A 16,816-nucleotide genomic window follows, 5' to 3' on the forward strand; every position below is an offset into this window, starting at 1 on the left:
CGCTACATGATAGACCTCTCAGCGCAGGCTTCTCCAAAGCTACAAGTCCCATTGACATCTGGCCAGCAGGGCACGTTGGGTCATAGCCCCAGGACCATCCCTAGTGCGCAGAATGTCTCATCTCCTGATGTAAAGAGCTCACCTGAAATATATTGACAGCCCAGGCCAAATATCGTTTGATAAGTATGCAGCAGAGCTGACTTTGTCATTTGGCACAACTCAATACATTTGCTTTGTTTTTCCATAGGACTGCTGGTAAACTGATCGTGTTATCTTAGCATTGAAATTTCAACCTTACATCTTTAGTTATTTGCTGAAAAATTATACATTTTAGAAGCACGAGCTGCGCTTTATGCTCTTCAGTGTTTGGCTTAATGTAGCAGAGCTCAATAGCAGCTCAGTTAACGGCATTGTCTATTGGTAGTCAGAGGGAGACTGAAATATAACTCCTGTCTCATTAGAGGCCCAGGTAATGTCCATGCGCCATGCTTTACACTACAGGGTTACATGTCTTTACGTCATGCTTTACACTACAGCTTTACTTGTTCAGCTTAGTGCATAAACACAAGTCAGTAGATGGAGAGCCGATTTCTATTACGGCAAAAATAAAAGGATTTAAAACAGCAAGAAAAAGAAGGTTAACAGTTAAGTGGCGCACATAGATGAAGGGGAATGAGCCTCGATAAAGTTGGGGTTCCTCCCTATAGATTAACTACACAGGATAAAAATGAGTCTTTGTTCATCTTCTGCCTTCTCACTAGTCCAGACGTTGGCATTATATACAATTAGCCAACAAAATAATAATCCCCAGCATTCATTCACTGCCATAGTAATGATCCGGCAGGCTGCTGCGGCCATCTGTGCCACTGGACCGCACATTTATTACCATTCACTTCCCGGCAGTACAGAACCAATCATTTCTAATTGAATCATTAGGTTTATTGAGATGTTTAGATCAGGCTGTGATGGGATGCTGGGGGTTGTAGTCCTGGTGACTTGCAGCGTGTTTTCTATGTCTTCAGGTCTAGGACTGTTGTTATTTTTGCCCCCTGTATTTCTGCAGCTCACAACATGCACCGTGTGTGAATATTCCCGTCTTATAACAATTAGGGGATCGTGCAAAGATGGAGCTTAGAAAGCCAAACAATCCATGGAATTTATTTTGTTTTCCAAAACTGAATTCCTTTCGAATTAATCTGTCAGTGAATGAAACATTTGTAACATGTCGGGGAACGTTTAATGACTGGATACAAGGAAACTTAAGTCCCATTGATTATACGTTTAGTTTATCACCAAACATTTGCCAAGGTAGCAAAATAAAAACCAAGCCATGAGCTGAGCACTTCCCTCCCCTGACTGCAGGGGGCAGCATTTTAGTAAACGGAACCGTTTTTATAGAAAACCCCATGGGGAGAAACTCCATAGCAAAACCGAGGCAGATAGGGAATAATTGAAAAATTGCAGCGTGCCCTAAAAATGACAACGTTTACAGCTATGGGGGTAAAGTTTTGAACTGGGGTAAAGTTTTGAACTGTGTTAGTGGTTATCTGTGGTGGTCTGGGGCGGTAAAGGGGTTAATGTGTACATCCCTTTGGTCTAGGTTGATCATTTGGTTTAATTTAATGTAAACCGGTCAAACATCTGCACTGATTAATTTCATATTACATCTTTATAAAGGTCGGAGCTCTGTTCAGATTTGCTTCCCTTCACACATTTCTTGCTAAAATTCTGTCTGCAGCCGCCACTAGGGGGAGCTTAATGCATACAGATTTCGATAGTCCGTACTGAACACATAGGAAGCTGCATAATTCTGGATGATGAGTGCTCCCCCTAGTGGCAGGCAGAAAGAATTGAACGGGTAACTAAACTTTTAAAAAACTTTTGACATGACATAGTGAAATTTAAGTTTTGATCAGAGGCGGTCCGAGCAGTCAGACCCCCCCCCCCACCGGTCTCTCAAACTAAGCAGTAGAATTGCTCAGGAGAGCGCTAAGCCACTTAGTTTCTGATCGGCTTACGGACTCAGCGGCAGAGCGCTCACCGAGTGCTTCTGCCGCTTTGTTTTAGTGATCGGTGGGGGTCTCAGTGCTCGTTGACACGTCAAACATTTTTTAAAAGCTTAGTTACCCTTTAATAATTTATCTCTATAGTTGTAGGGCTCAGTTGTCTTAGTGGGTAGTAGGAACCCCCTAATGAAAAAACGGAAACCGCTGCGCACGCTTGCTTGGCGTGTACCATTACTGTATATAGCCATATTCGTCAGTACAAGGGTACAACCTCCGCAGACGGCTTGTCACACGGCTCAGTGCACGGTCTGCCTCTTCTATACAGATTCCACAATATCACATTACCCCAAAGATGCATCTTCCCGATAGAGGATGGAAAAGCGGAAGCAGCCGGCAGTCCTATGTCAGGGGACCTCCACAGCTGTGCGCGTCGTGATCTTATGTCTAACATCCTGTGAGATACAGAACACATGCTGGACAACGGCCGATTGACTATAAATTATGTAACACTGTACAGGCCGTCATCTCTCATACAAAGGTCACTGACGCGGCCGGCAGTAGCTTAAAGGGCCGGTCCAGTTTTATATTATTAAAGATTAATCATTGGATAATGAAAAGTTCTGCAACTTCCTTACTTTGTATTTCAATTGCTTAACAATTTCAAGATCTGTGCTTGAAGTCAGAGAATTTGAACAGTCATGTTTACATCCAGAGGTTTTCCAGTCCCATAAAATTGATGGCCTATCCTCAGGATAGTCCATTAATATGTGATCGGTCGGGGTCCGACTCCAGCAACCCCCGCCGATCAGATGTTTTAAGGGGGCCGTGGGAGTGCCCCCATCAATAGTGTCACCTGAGTGCCCGCATTTATAGTGTCGCCAGAGTACCCCCATCAATAGTGTCGCCAGAGTGCCCCCATCAATAGTGTCGCCAGAGTGCCCCCATCAATAGTGTCGCCTGAGTGCCCCCATCAATAGTGTCGCCTGAGTGCCCCCATCAATAGTGTCGCCTGAGTGCCCCCATCAATAGTGTCGCCTGAGTGCCCCCATCAATAGTGTCGCCTGAGTGACCCCATCAATAGGGTCGCCTGAGTGACCCCATCAATAGTGTCGCCTGAGTGCCCGCATTCACAGTGTCGCCTGAGTGCCCGCATTTATAGTGTCAGCCAATGTGCCCCCATGAACAGGATTGGCTAGAGTGCCCCCATGAATAGTGTCACCTGAGTGCCCCCATGAACAGGATTGGCTAGAGTGCCTCCATGAATAGTGTCACCTGAGTGCCCCCATTAATAGTGTCGCCTGAGTGCCCCCATTAATAGTGTCGCCTGAGTGCCCCCATTAATAGTGTTGCCAGAGTGCCCCCATTTATAGTGTCACCAGAGTACCCCCATTAATAGTGTCAGACAATGTGCCCCCAAGAACAGGATTGGCTAGAGTGCCCCCATGAATAGTTGGGGACCTTACACTGTGGAGCTGTCCTTGTGCGGCCTGAGACATGGAGGGATCATTGTGGTTAGCGGGGAATTTCTTTCCTGACTCACAATGGCGGCTCTGCGGGGTCAAGGATTCAAAAGATGATTTTTTGACCCCGCAGAGCCGCTACTTTGTTAGATAAAGATCTTCGACCTCAGGAATCCCTAATGCAGTATCGCAGCCTCCAGCACGGCGGATAGAGGGGATTATCTGAGGTTCACTTCCTATCTTAATCCCGCAACTCGAGAATACGAAGAGCCTGGGAAACACGCTTATAGGGAGCAGCACCAGGCAGGATAGGAAGGAGACAGATTTCTAACATTCCCATGTTCCTCTGTAGGTTCTCAACCCCCAGGGGTCCTGAACGTGAACCTGTTGCTAGGAAAGATCAATTTACATTCCAATATTTGCATACAGATTCTTCAGGTGCTGGGTGGTATAGGGGGCGCCACTGAGAAGCTGGCAGAAGAGGTGAACAGAAACTTCCCTCAGTGAAGAAGTGCCCGGCTACGTCTCAGTCAATTTGTTACAAACGCTTTTCAATTCTTTCCTAATTATATCTGTTTCTAGGAAAGCTGGGTGACAACCACCATTTATAGGGGGCCAGCCATCTTTCCCAGACTCAAGGAATGGTGAATCCGTCTAGTTATGGCAAGATGCAGACGTATAACCATTCTTGCCAACTTTTGAGAAAGCACATCAGGGAGATTTCGAAAAGCACTGCACAAAGCTAAATGTTCCCCCCTTCTGCCCCGCACATTTATATAGGACACACCCCAAACTACGCCATTTAAATCACAAATAGTGAATATGACATCACACCCCAACATGAATACAGACCCCAGATCAGACCTCCTAAACAAATACAGACCCCGACCCCCTAGATACATAACCCATGCCCCATAAATAAATCCCAGACCATCTAAAAGCGCACCCTAGACCCCTAAATACATACCCCCTAAATAAACACAGACGTGCAGAAACTACACTCCTCCCTGTTCCTGCAGTGCTCTTTACTCCGAGCGCAGCTGCAAGCACTGCAGGAACGGGGGGAGGAGAATATATTTTAGAGGATGTTGGGCACCCTGGAGATCTCCTGCTTTTCTGTGAGGTCTCCCCTTTTTTCGATATGTATATGACCCCACAACTAGGAAGTTTTACAGTACAGGACAATAAAGAAGAAGTGATACCCCCCTCCCCCAGTCTAGTGGCGGCCATATTGGTGGATGCCACCCAGCTTTCTCAGAAAAAGTTCAGTAGGAAACTTTGAATAGAGCTTCTAACAATGGGATGATATTTACCGAGGATTTTTTTTTATGATGATGATTATTTTAAGGAAAATGTTTCTTATTACTAAAGTAAACATGATTATTATTCTAGAACCGAGAGCAAAGCCCCAGGAACAGTGTGAACGTGGCTCTACCTTTCTGCTTCACAAGGTCCAAACTACTGCTCAATGGCTTAATGAGAAGTAATTTCCATTCATTATGAATAATGGAGCTGATGTCTGATGCCAGTGACTGCGCCCGCTGGGTATCAGCAGGGGATCATCGCTGGCTCATGCTTCAGGGACATCTTGGAATCTGTCGTCTCGCTGTTTTCATTCTTCGCTATTTCACGCTGATTGATGGAGCTACTGTAACGCCACTGTGCACAATGCAGCAAGAAAACCCCACACGTCTGCGAGACTTAAAGTGAATGTCCAGCGCTAAACGCCATTTTTTTAAAATCTAAATAGATCTTCAATTCTGTCCTAATTAATTTCTCAATATATCTTTGTAGCAGGTGGAGCTTCGTTTTTCTGACACAGAGCTCCAAATCCCCTGCAGAGGCATAGATATATGATAAAATTATGTTGTATGCAGCCACCACTAGAGGGAGCTCACTGCATACTGTTTATACAAGGAATTCCATTAACCCCTTTTTTTTTTTTCGTTTTTCACTCCCCGCCTTCCAAGAGCCATAACTCTTATTTTTCCGTCAGTGGAGCGGTGTGAGGGCTTATTTTTTGCAGGAGGAGTTGTAGTTTCCATTGGTAGCATTTGAAGTACCATCTAAAGTACTGGGAAACGGAAAAAATATTATTTGCGGGCTGAAATTGGAAAAAACTGTGATTACTCCACCGTGAGTTAAAAACGACAACTCAACTTTATTCTGTGGCTCAATACGATTACGGTGATACCAAATTGATAGTTTTTTTATATTTTACTACTTTAAAAAAACAAAACTTTTTGTTAAACATTTTATTTTATTTTTTCACCACATTCCGAGAGCCAGAACTTTATTTTTCCTTGGATTGAGCGGTGCGAGGGCTTACTTTTTACAGGACAAGCTGTAGTTTTTATCGGTACAATTTCGAAGATCACTTTGATTCCGCCAGTTTAAGACCCTGATTTTAGACATTTAAGGTCTTAAACTGGCGGAATCAAAGTGATCTTTGATTCCGCCCGTTGCAGTGAGGTGTCGGCTGTGTAACAGAGACGTCACCCACTGAGTATGGAGCGTGCTCCATACTTCCCCTTAACCCTTATCACGTACAGTTATGGGATAATGCGTTAAGGGGTTATGCGGGGACCTACAATTATCAGTGTAGTCCCTGCAGTATGTGATAAACTCGCTGATATACATTCTGGTCCCCCTGATTATGATATTTTCATAAATTTATATAGCGCTGCCGGTGGACCGGAGGTCTACGACTCTTCGTCATGTGACCGGTGCCGCTGTACTCTATGTACTCGCTGTACTACTGCTCCTGCCTGTATAGTGCGGCCATTATGTGGATCCATCTACATCAATGTCCACATCTTAACTGACTCGAGAAGAGGCAATTATCATGTAGACATTTATGTGGGTGGTGATTTTAATTCACACATCGTTCCCATGAACAGGGTGAACTGTCAGAGGGCAGGACTAGAAGTGTTGTCATAGGATTGAATGCTTACACATTTCATCGAATATATGAGAGGAATAGGATTGCGCCTGCATACCACAGATATCTTGGAAGACGACCCCCCCCCCCCCCACCTCCCCTCTCTCTCACTGAACATTAACGATTTTATAGATTCAGGTGCATAGAAGGAATGGAGTAGATTTCATCCATAAAAGGCAGAAAATGACAACCGTGAAACTCACCAGAACACATATCTGAATGAAATCTCCCACAATGCAATGATCCTCACAATGAAAAAAAAACATACGAAAGACTAAAAAAGGTATAAATCGTACTATTCTAAGCCAGATACTCGGCGGCTCCTGCAAAACCTTTAGTGATAGAGGAAAGTACCAAATCTTTGCGGGCACCAATGAGAAATATTCTCATGAGAACATTAACCCTTACACAAACAAGACATACCCATGAAAACAGAACATAATTACAAAAATATCAATATGGCAATGTATCGCCACCTGCTGTTCATAAGTGGAACTAACTGCAGCAGCTATAGCTTTTTTTATGTTTTTTTTGCTTATTTTTTGCACCCAGCTCATTCATTTTTAACAATTGCTGTACGGCAGTGAATGCCCGATGTATAGATTTATGATGGGTGCATGCAAAGGACATAGAAACATTCGTCATTGCCATATCATAGCAACATATATAAAAATAGGACCTGAGCAAGAAAAAGGAAAAGATGTAAAGAAAAAAAAATTTTAATTAGATTTCTTTAAGCAATGATACACTGGGTTTTTGTAGATGATAGAACACTTTATTAAATATGAGCAACTAAAAGTTATTTAATAAATATAGAAAAAAAGCCTTGGAGGCAGAAATAAAAATGTATATATAAAATAAAAAAAATGAATGAAAAACAAAGCTCATTAAAAAGCTTAAAGTAAAATATAAACAACAAACAAAACCACAAAGAAACAAATAAAGAATGAAAAGAACAAAAATATAAAATAAAATTATAAAAATAAAGTATAGGAAAATTAAAAAAAAAAAAAAAACATAAGAAAAATATAATAAAGAGTTACAGAAAGTTAAATACTAGACTCCGGAGCAGAGATGGGGTCACGCATACCTGGCCTTCCATTGTTAGAGCGAATGGCACCATAGCCCTGGTTCCTCATGTAACATGGGTAGCAGTTGGGTCTTAGAAATCTGGAGTTGAATGTGGTACCCACATGGATGCAGAAACACCAGAGAACCATGAAAAGGGTCCGCACAATGTCCTTCATGTTACAAGATTATGCGGGATCCTGACTGGGGACGTGACTTGCAGCCTACAATATGTGATCCTCTCCTGCACAGATGTGGATTTTGTTTTTGATTTTTTTTTTTTTTACTGTATATGTTCTGGAGTCCTGGGAATTTTCCACGTCCCTCCCACAGAAGTCCTTTTATGTTACCAAGTCCTGGCCCATTTCTGCAGGTATTGAACAGCCCCCAGCAGTCACAGCCACAGCCAGGCAACATGACATCACACTCCCCCAGAGCAAACCCAAGGAAACCAGGGTGTCAAGTACAAGGAAAGGGAAAGATTCCAGGCTGCTGGCTGCAAGGGCACGGAGTAGGGAGCAAAACAGGACCAGGCGCCACTTCTCTAAGGATTCTTATTTTTTTTTTCCTCTCTACTGGCTGTGGAAACTCCAAAATCAAAATCCAAACCACATTTTATACAAATTGAGAAAAATCAAAAAAGTTTCGAAAAAGCCATTAGAGGTTTATATTATTTTGCCCCAAGTAAAGTGCCTGTTGTTATGCTCTGTCACAATCGTATGTTGTAAAGGTTATTATAGACATTGTATTAATATCCATAAGGTTCAGTATGATAATTTATATATTCTTGTACATAGGGGGCAGTATTGTAGTAGTTATATTCTTCTATATAGGGGGCAGTATTATAGTAGTTATATTCTTGTATATAGGGGCAGTATTATAGTAGTTATATTCATGTATATAGGGGCAGTATTATAGTAGTTATATTCTTGTATATAGGGGGCAGTATTATAGTAGTTATATTCTTGTATATAGGAGGCAGTATTATAGTAGTTATATTCTTGTATATAATGGGCAGTATTATAGTAGTTATATTCTTGTATATAGGAGGCAGTATTATAGTAGTTATATTCTTGTATATAGGGGGCAGTATTGTAGTAGTTATATTCTGGTATATAGGGGGCAGTATTATAGTAGTTCTATTCTTGTACATAGAGGGCAGTATTATAGTAGTTATATTCTTGTATATAGGAGGCAGTATTATAGTAGTTATATTCTTGTATATTGGGGCAGTATTATAGTAGTTATATTCTTGTATATAGGGGGCTGTATTATAGTAGTTATACTCTTATATATAGGGGGCAGTATTATAGTAGTTATATTCTTGTATATAGGGGCAGTATTATAGTAGTTATACTCTTATATATAGGGGGCAGTATTATAGTAGTTATATTCTTGTATATAGAAGCAGTATTATAATAGTTATATTCTTGTATAAAGGGTGCAGTATTATAGTAGTTATATTCTTGTATATAGTGTGCAGTATTATAGTAGTTATATTCTTGTATATAGTGTGCAGTATTATAGTAGTTATATTCTTGTATATAGGGAGCAGTATTATAGTAGCTATAGTCTTGTATATAGGGGGCAGTATTATAGTAGTTATATTCTTGTATATAGGGGGCAGTATTATAGTAGTTATATTCTTGTATATAGGAGGCAGTATTATAGTAGTTATATTCTTGTATATAGGGGCAGTATTATAGTAGTTATATTCTTGTATATAGGAGCAGTGTTATAGTAGTTATATTCTTGTATATAGGGGCAGTATTATAGTAGTTATATTCTTGTATATAGAGGGCAGTATTATAGTAGTTATATTCTTGTATATAGGAGGCAGTATTATAGTAGTTATATTCTTGTATATAGGAGCAGTGTTATAGTAGTTATATTCTTGTATATAGGGGCAGTATTATAGTAGTTATATTCTTGTATATAGGGGCAGTATTATAGTAGTTATATACTTGTATATAGGGGCAGTATTATAGTACTTATATTCTTGTATATAGGGGCAGTATTATAGTAGTTATATTCTTGTATATAGGGGGCAGTATTATAGTAGTTATATTCTTGTATATAGGGGCAGTATTATAGTAGTTATATTCTTGTATATAGGAGCAGTATTATAGTAGTTATATTCTTATATATAGGGGCAGTATTATAGTAGTTATATTCTTGTATATAGGAGCAGTATTATAGTAGTTATATTCTTATATATAGGAGCAGTATTATAGTAGTTATATTCTTATATATAGGGGCAGTATTATAGTAGTTATATTCTTGTATATAGGAGCAGTATTATGGTAGATATATTCTTGTATATATGAGCAGTATTATAGTAGTTATATTCTTGTATATAGGGGCAGTATTATAGTAGTTATATTCTTGTATATAGGGGGCAGTATTATAGTAGTTATATTCTTGTATTTAGGAGCAGTATTATAGTAGTTATATTCTTGTATATAGGGGGCAGTATTATAGTAGTTATATTCTTGTACATAGGGGCAGTATTATAGTAGTTATATTCTTGCATATAGGAGGCAGTATTATAGTAGTTATATTCTTGTATATAGGGAGCAGTATTATAGTAGTTATATTCTTGTATATAGGGGCAGTATTATAGTAGTTATATTCTTGTATATAGGGGCAGTATTATAGTAGTTATATTCTTGTATATAGGGGGCAGTATTATAGTAGTTATATTCTTGTACATAGGGGCAGTATTATAGTAGTTATATTCTTGCATATAGGAGGCAGTATTATAGTAGTTATATTCTTGTATATAGGGAGCAGTATTATAGTAGTTATATTCTTGTATATAGGGGCAGTATTATAGTAGTTATATTCTTGTATATAGGGGCAGTATTATAGTAGTTATATTCTTGTATATAGGGGGCAGTATTATAGTAGTTATATTCTTGTATATAGGGGCAGTATTATAGTAGTTATATTCTTGTATATAGGAGCAGTATTATAGTAGTTATATTCTTGTATATAGGGGCAGTATTATAGTAGTTATATTCTTGTATATAGGGGGCAGTATTATAGTAGTTATATTCTTGTATATAGGGGGCAATATTATAGTAGTTATATTCTTGTATATAGGGGGCTGTATTATAGTAGTTATATTCTTGTATATAGGAGCAGTATTATAGTAGTTATATTCTTGTACATAGGGATCAGTATTATAATGGTTATATTCTTGTATATAGGAGCAGTATTATAGTAGTTATATTCTTGTACATAGGGGGCAGTATTATGGTAGTTATATTCTTGTATATAGGGGGCAGTATTATAGTAGTTATATTCTTGTACATAGGGATCAGTATTATAGTAATACTATAGAGTGGAAATAGGCATTGACTATGTACTTACTGAACCATTCATAAGGATATAACCAGAAGAATATACACAAGACACACGTAGATCTCAGGTCGACATAGAAGGTGTAGAAGGGAATGTCAAGAATTCAGTAATCAAAATTTCCTTTCAAAAAGCGTTATGCAAACTAAGCACAGAGCGTCTCAGTAGATTTAAGGTGAGATATTAAGATGTCCCAGATTTAAGACTCACATCTGGGAGTTAAGAAGCATGAAAATTGTATTTACTGAAGACAAAATAAAGAGATGTTCACATGCAATGTCCGGAATCACTTAGTCATGAATGTGTCCAATACCTTGAGGGCAGATTACGAACAGGACAGAGATGTTGTGCACTTTGTGGTAAGACTGAAGACAAGTCATCTCGATGCATGATGTAGACAGCGGTCAAAATGCACTTGGACCATCAGCAATTTAACCTGTTCATCAGCAGGTGATTTACTGTATTCCTCTATCTACTTAAAGGAATTGTCCTTTCTTTTTTTTTTTTTAAACTACAAATATGCTTGCCTTATATTGCAAATAGGGCGCTCCTATATTGAAAAAATTAAAAGGTATTCTCTATTTGAAAGGAAATAATGTTTCCTAGCAATGCAGGAACTTCCTGTTTGAGTGACTAAGGATCCGCTGCACCGAACACGGAGAACTGTGGAAGGAAACCATCAACTTGTATCAGCATGAGGCTTCACGGCAACTTTGACTGTGACAGGGGTCACGTGGCCAAAGATTTTGGTGCGATTACTGTGTCGCGCTGCCTGCATCGCAAGTAATGAAAGTGAACCTGATTGCATTGTGACCCGCAAGTTGCCGCCATCAAGTTTGGATTTCTTGCGAATGTTGGGTCGTCGCAACTTGTGGGTCACAACAGGGCCCTGTTTACTTTCATTGCTGCGACCTGGCCGTGCGACCTGTGCTGCAGTCGCCGCGTAGCCCTAGTCTAAGTGTCCATGCAAATTACATTTCCATGTGCACAGATCTATTACGACAGCATACATATCTCTAAGAACTCCGTATAGGGCCTCTGCGAGCGCTGCTTATAGGGGAGAATACCTCCGTAATAAAGCATTTGTTGGAGCACCCCACAATTTTTTGTTCTCATGGACTCCCTACAGTGTACATGAGGCTCAAGATTAGCAAAATGCTTCAGGTGACTACTGATGTCCATAGTGTACAGCCAGGCAGAGGTAGTCACTGAGACAGTAAGGTCCAGAGCTTCTAGACAAACTTCTTCTTAGAGGAGGGGACCTGTGAACTTAGTCCCCAGATAAAATGAATGATGGGTCTCCTATATTTGTATTGCTGGTCAGCAGGTTTAAAAATTAAGTTGTCCAAAAATGGACAATCCCTTGAAGTCCCCCCCGAGAAAAAAAAGCAATTTATCCTAAGTGCCCATATAATAAATTCTACTAGAATATTACAAAATTGAACAAACAATTCCAGAAGAAAGGACAAAACAACAAACATAATAATATCCCCGGATGACTCGAATTTAGACTCATTAAGCAATGCAGCCCGTTGGTCATAAACACAATAAAAAGAGCTGCGAAACGAAGAGCCCCGGAACCGCCGGTAACTGGAGTTAAATTGTTTATATTTCCAAATGAACAATAATACACGACGGACAAAGCTCAGTCACGGGGACGGTAGTAAAAGAAGAGAAATGCTAACATAAGGGAAACATAATGCAATTAAGAAAATTGATATTGGGAAAACATAATAGAGGGAAAGAGGCTAATTCTGTGTTTATCTACATTAGTAAGGAAAAAGTGAAAAAGAAACTTAAAAAAGCAAATATTAAGCCTTAAAGAGAATGTCTGCCCTTTTACACCAGTGTGTTGGAGGTTTTTTTGTCTAAAAAAAAGTCCAAAATTTGGTGCAATCATTTTTTTAATATATTTTTATAGTGGTCGGAGCTTCATTTTTCTGATATAGAGCTCCAAATCCCCGGCATAGACAGTTAAATAATAAAATCCTGACTGCCTGCAGCCACCACTAGAGGGCGCTTAGGAGATTACTGCATATCCCCCAGGTAAGGGCAGCATATTACAGGGACAAGTCTGTTCTCCTATTGGCCAAAGTTGCACAGAAAATACTGGCTAATCGGAGCAATCAAAGACTACAGCGGACTCATAACTATGACAGATTGGCTTTAAAACATTGAACTCAATAGTAAAACAGTATGAAAAAATAATCAGCACATAGTCTCAGACCCAAAAATTAACATGATCTTAAAAGGTGGACATTCACTTTAAAGGGTTGTACCATCAAAACCGAATTAGAGGGCACTCACTAAATACCTTTTCAAAAAGCCAAATAGGAGGCCAGAAGAAGTGACTTCTACCCAACACCAGCTCCTTAGAAAAGTGGATTGTGCCTGTTCTGGGCAAAGCTGGGATATTGTGTCATGCCTAGTGCAGGTGCTGAGGGGGTGGGGCATGACACAAGGATTGGTGTTCTTTGAATCCCTGTGTCATGCTCCACCCCCTTAGATCCTGCACTGGGCATAACACAGTGAACCAATAGAGAGGAGGAGGCCCTGTAGCAAAGTTTAAAATGGGTCTATCATTATGGTGCCGAGTTTTGCCACCCAGGACAGAAGGGCAGATATTTGTTTCCCCCCTCTATGTCCTTTCCTTGGGCAAACTCCCCACCACTTTTCTTGCAGTTCCTTTGGAAAAGAGAATCCTGTAGAGATTATCGCCACCTAGTAGATAACAATATGGGACCAACCGGGGCCGAGCCCCTCCAACGGCCCTGCAGTATAGTTTTCCTCTATGGTATGTTTGCCCTTGGGGGCTACTAGTAAGAGTGTAATGTTAACTCCGCTAAATGGCCGATAGGGCTAACTAAGCGGAGGGGTATATTGGAAAAATATTGTGCGGACGACCCGACTGGCACTTTAGGGGGTACAGTTTTGACAAGACATGGTGAAGAACTGGTTCCTGGCACTTGGCAAAAGGCTGGACCCGTTTGACCTATGTGCAATTTGATTGCTGTTTTTTGGAGATTGGCCAAGATTTAATAAGCAATGAATCTAAATCCTGCCCAATTATCCAAGACACACCCATTTTTAGAAAGCCACCCCCCCTACTCTGTAAGCCCCTCCCCTTATATGTTTAGGCCCATTGAGACTATGCAATAATGAATTTAGTAATTGTATCCCATTAGTAACAAGGCATTTATTGAGTGTAGGGACTTTCCCCATGACAAATTCACAAGCCGCACCGGGTTGTCATCCAAAAACAACAAACTCGGTGCACGAAATTTTGCTTACGTGACACGACAGGTCGTAAATACTGGTTTTGTTTTTATCACTCAGACTTCTGTTCAAACAAAATATTTAACAATGGAAGTAAAACGCATCTGGCAGCGAAGCCCTCAAGACGTCTGCCAGATTGTGTGGGACGGAGGGATAAGGCCGTCGCTGCACCTCCCATCAGAGACGCTCCCTGAGAAGACAGATCTGTAATAACCCAATACAAGTCTGTGTCTTAAAGGGACACTAAGCCTAAAGGTGATCTCTCTATTTGATTTTTTTTTTTCCATTTAATGCAATCTGTTGCTTTCTGTTATCAGCCATTTTCGACTGGCTATAGTGTTCTGCAATGGAAGCTCAGAAAAATCCCTGTCCACATTTTCACTACTTTATGTCACATAGCTCCAATGCAGAGATCCTCCAGACACATGGATGTGAGTATTATAAACGATAATATTGTTGACTTCAAGGTTACTGGCCCTTTAAGAAAAATAAGCAGAATTGTATCCTATGATTTACGATCTTGTGAGGTCATTTAATGTGGAAAATGATCAGAAACCAGCACAAAAATAAGACACTTGGGAGAGTAAAGAATATAAAGGAGAGGAGGGGTCCCCATATAAAACCCTAAATACGGCTCCTCTCCTTGGGGTGGGTTATGCTATCACACCAGCTCTATCCCAAGATAAGGGGGCCAGGCACTTGTTCACCTCCTGCTCCCCTTTCTATCCCGTACAGATGGGTGCCATGACCCTTGGACCTGTTCCCCAACCTTTGTTTACCAGCGTGGCAGTGCCTATGGAGAGGGAGCATGAAGAGCAGGCACTCTGGGGGGCACTCTGAAGGAAGGAGTAACTTGAAGCTTCTGGGCCCACCTCGCTTGTGTGCCATTTGGCCCATGGACCCCTGGGACCCCAGGGCCCGGGTGCAAACTAGGTAGAGAGAATTTCGGGGACCACACCAGACTTCTCTTCTTCAACAGGCTTAACTCAATCACCAAACCCTCCTGCACTGAGAACGTGCAGAATATAGATTTTTCTCCACCACGGGGTCTCTCCCTTGTGTGATACCATTCAATAGCTCCATAGGTAACAGGATGTTTAGGATTTATGTAAATGAAGCTTAATCATTGCAAAATGAAAAGTTCGGGAGCTTTCCAATATACTTTGTGTTTCAATTTCTCTTCTAAGATTTCTGCTTGCTGTCAGTGAACATTCTCATTTACATCCAGACAGGAGAGAGATTTCTGCAGCTGGTGTGTTTCAGCTCACAGAGGATTGTTTACACTGGTTGGAACTATAGCAAACCATCAGCTGTGAGAAGTATTAAGCCTATACAAGTTCTCAGACTCTGGGTGTAAACCCAAAAGTTTTTATTCACTGACCGCAAGTAGAGCTCTTAAAATTTTTGGGAATAATGAAGCCCAAAGTATATTCAAAACTCGCAGAAATTTTTAAGGGGTTGTCCAGTTTCAGCAAATTAATATTTTTTGTATAATTAGAAGTTATACAATTTTCTAATATACACTGTTTTCAAGATCTCTGCTTGCTGTCATTCAGTGGGAACATTCATTGTTTATTTTTAGTGGATACAATTCTGTCCATTATCATGTGATGGACACACAGGTGCACGGCTCGTTACAGGGTCATGTGATGGACACAGGTGCACGGCTCGTTACAGGGTCATGTAATGGACACAGGTACACAGCTCGTTACAGGGTCATGTGATGGACACACAGGCGCACGGCTCGTTACAGGGTCATGTGATGGACACACAGGCGCACGGCTCGTTACAGGGTCATGTGATGGACACAGGTGCACGGCTCGTTACAGGGTCATGTGATGGACACAGGCGCACGGCTCGTTACAGGGTCATGTGATGGACACACAGGTGCTGGGATGGTTAGAGGACACAGCTCTGATACACATACTGTAACGAGCCGTGCACCTGTGTGTCCATCATATGACAATGGACAGAAATGTATCCACTGGATGTAAACAATGAGGTTTCCTACTGAATGACAACAAGCAGAGATCTTGAAAACCATGAGGAATTCATAAAGGAAGTATATTGGAAAATTGTACAACTTCACTTTACAAAAACAACATAAATTTGGTGAAACAGGACAAGCCCTTGCAGCTTTATTTACATGAAACCTCTTTGATAATGCTCCATGTTAATAATGGAAACGAGAACACAAAATCATTAGGTGAACATTCCAGGGCAGACACATGGGACCATTTAGGAATGAAAACCAGGCAAAGCTGAAGAAAAACACTGTAACAAAACATCCACATCTAAACAATACAAGAAAACATTCAAGAGCCACAACAGCAGAACCTTAAATCAAAAGGAACAGGAGAATTAGAGGATTAGAAGCCATGCGGAGAACCTGTTTATATGTCCTTTCCTCGTGGTGGAAAAATGATCAAATGTGATGTCAAATCTATTTTCGGAGTTGAAGTCGGAATTGTTCCCAATACATGAAATATCTTCTAAAACCACACGAAGACCCAGCTCTGCCAAGCACAACGCTGAGGTCTGCAGACGTGGATCCAACATGAATTCCATCGCCGCTCTGTGCTCCGCCATAATCCTACCACGAGTCATGGGAAGAACTAATACAAAACAGAGTCCCTGGATCAGGAGGGATATACAGATGCAGCAGAGCCGAATTTGTCACTTAAGTACCACGCGTAAATGCA

At 40.7% G+C, this 16,816-nt stretch overlaps 1 protein-coding gene across 2 annotated transcripts in view; it reads right to left on the reverse strand.

Moving 5' to 3' along the window:
• The window catches only part of MEGF6 (multiple EGF like domains 6), a 224,544-nt gene that overhangs the window by 53,673 nt on the left and 154,055 nt on the right, over positions 1-16,816 (reverse strand). The window contains exon 1 of one of the 2 annotated variants that reach the window (XM_075839402.1): positions 7,498-7,660. The exons of the other annotated variant lie outside the window; for it this stretch is intronic. Within the exon in view, the coding sequence (XP_075695517.1) occupies positions 7,498-7,654 (157 nt within the window). The 5' untranslated portion in view covers positions 7,655-7,660. Of the gene's footprint in view, positions 1-7,497; positions 7,661-16,816 lie in introns of those variants that run through there. 2 annotated transcript variants of the gene reach the window in all.

Source organism: Rhinoderma darwinii, chromosome 10 (genome assembly GCF_050947455.1).
Source record: "Rhinoderma darwinii isolate aRhiDar2 chromosome 10, aRhiDar2.hap1, whole genome shotgun sequence".
Taxonomy (NCBI): domain Eukaryota; kingdom Metazoa; phylum Chordata; class Amphibia; order Anura; family Rhinodermatidae; genus Rhinoderma; species Rhinoderma darwinii.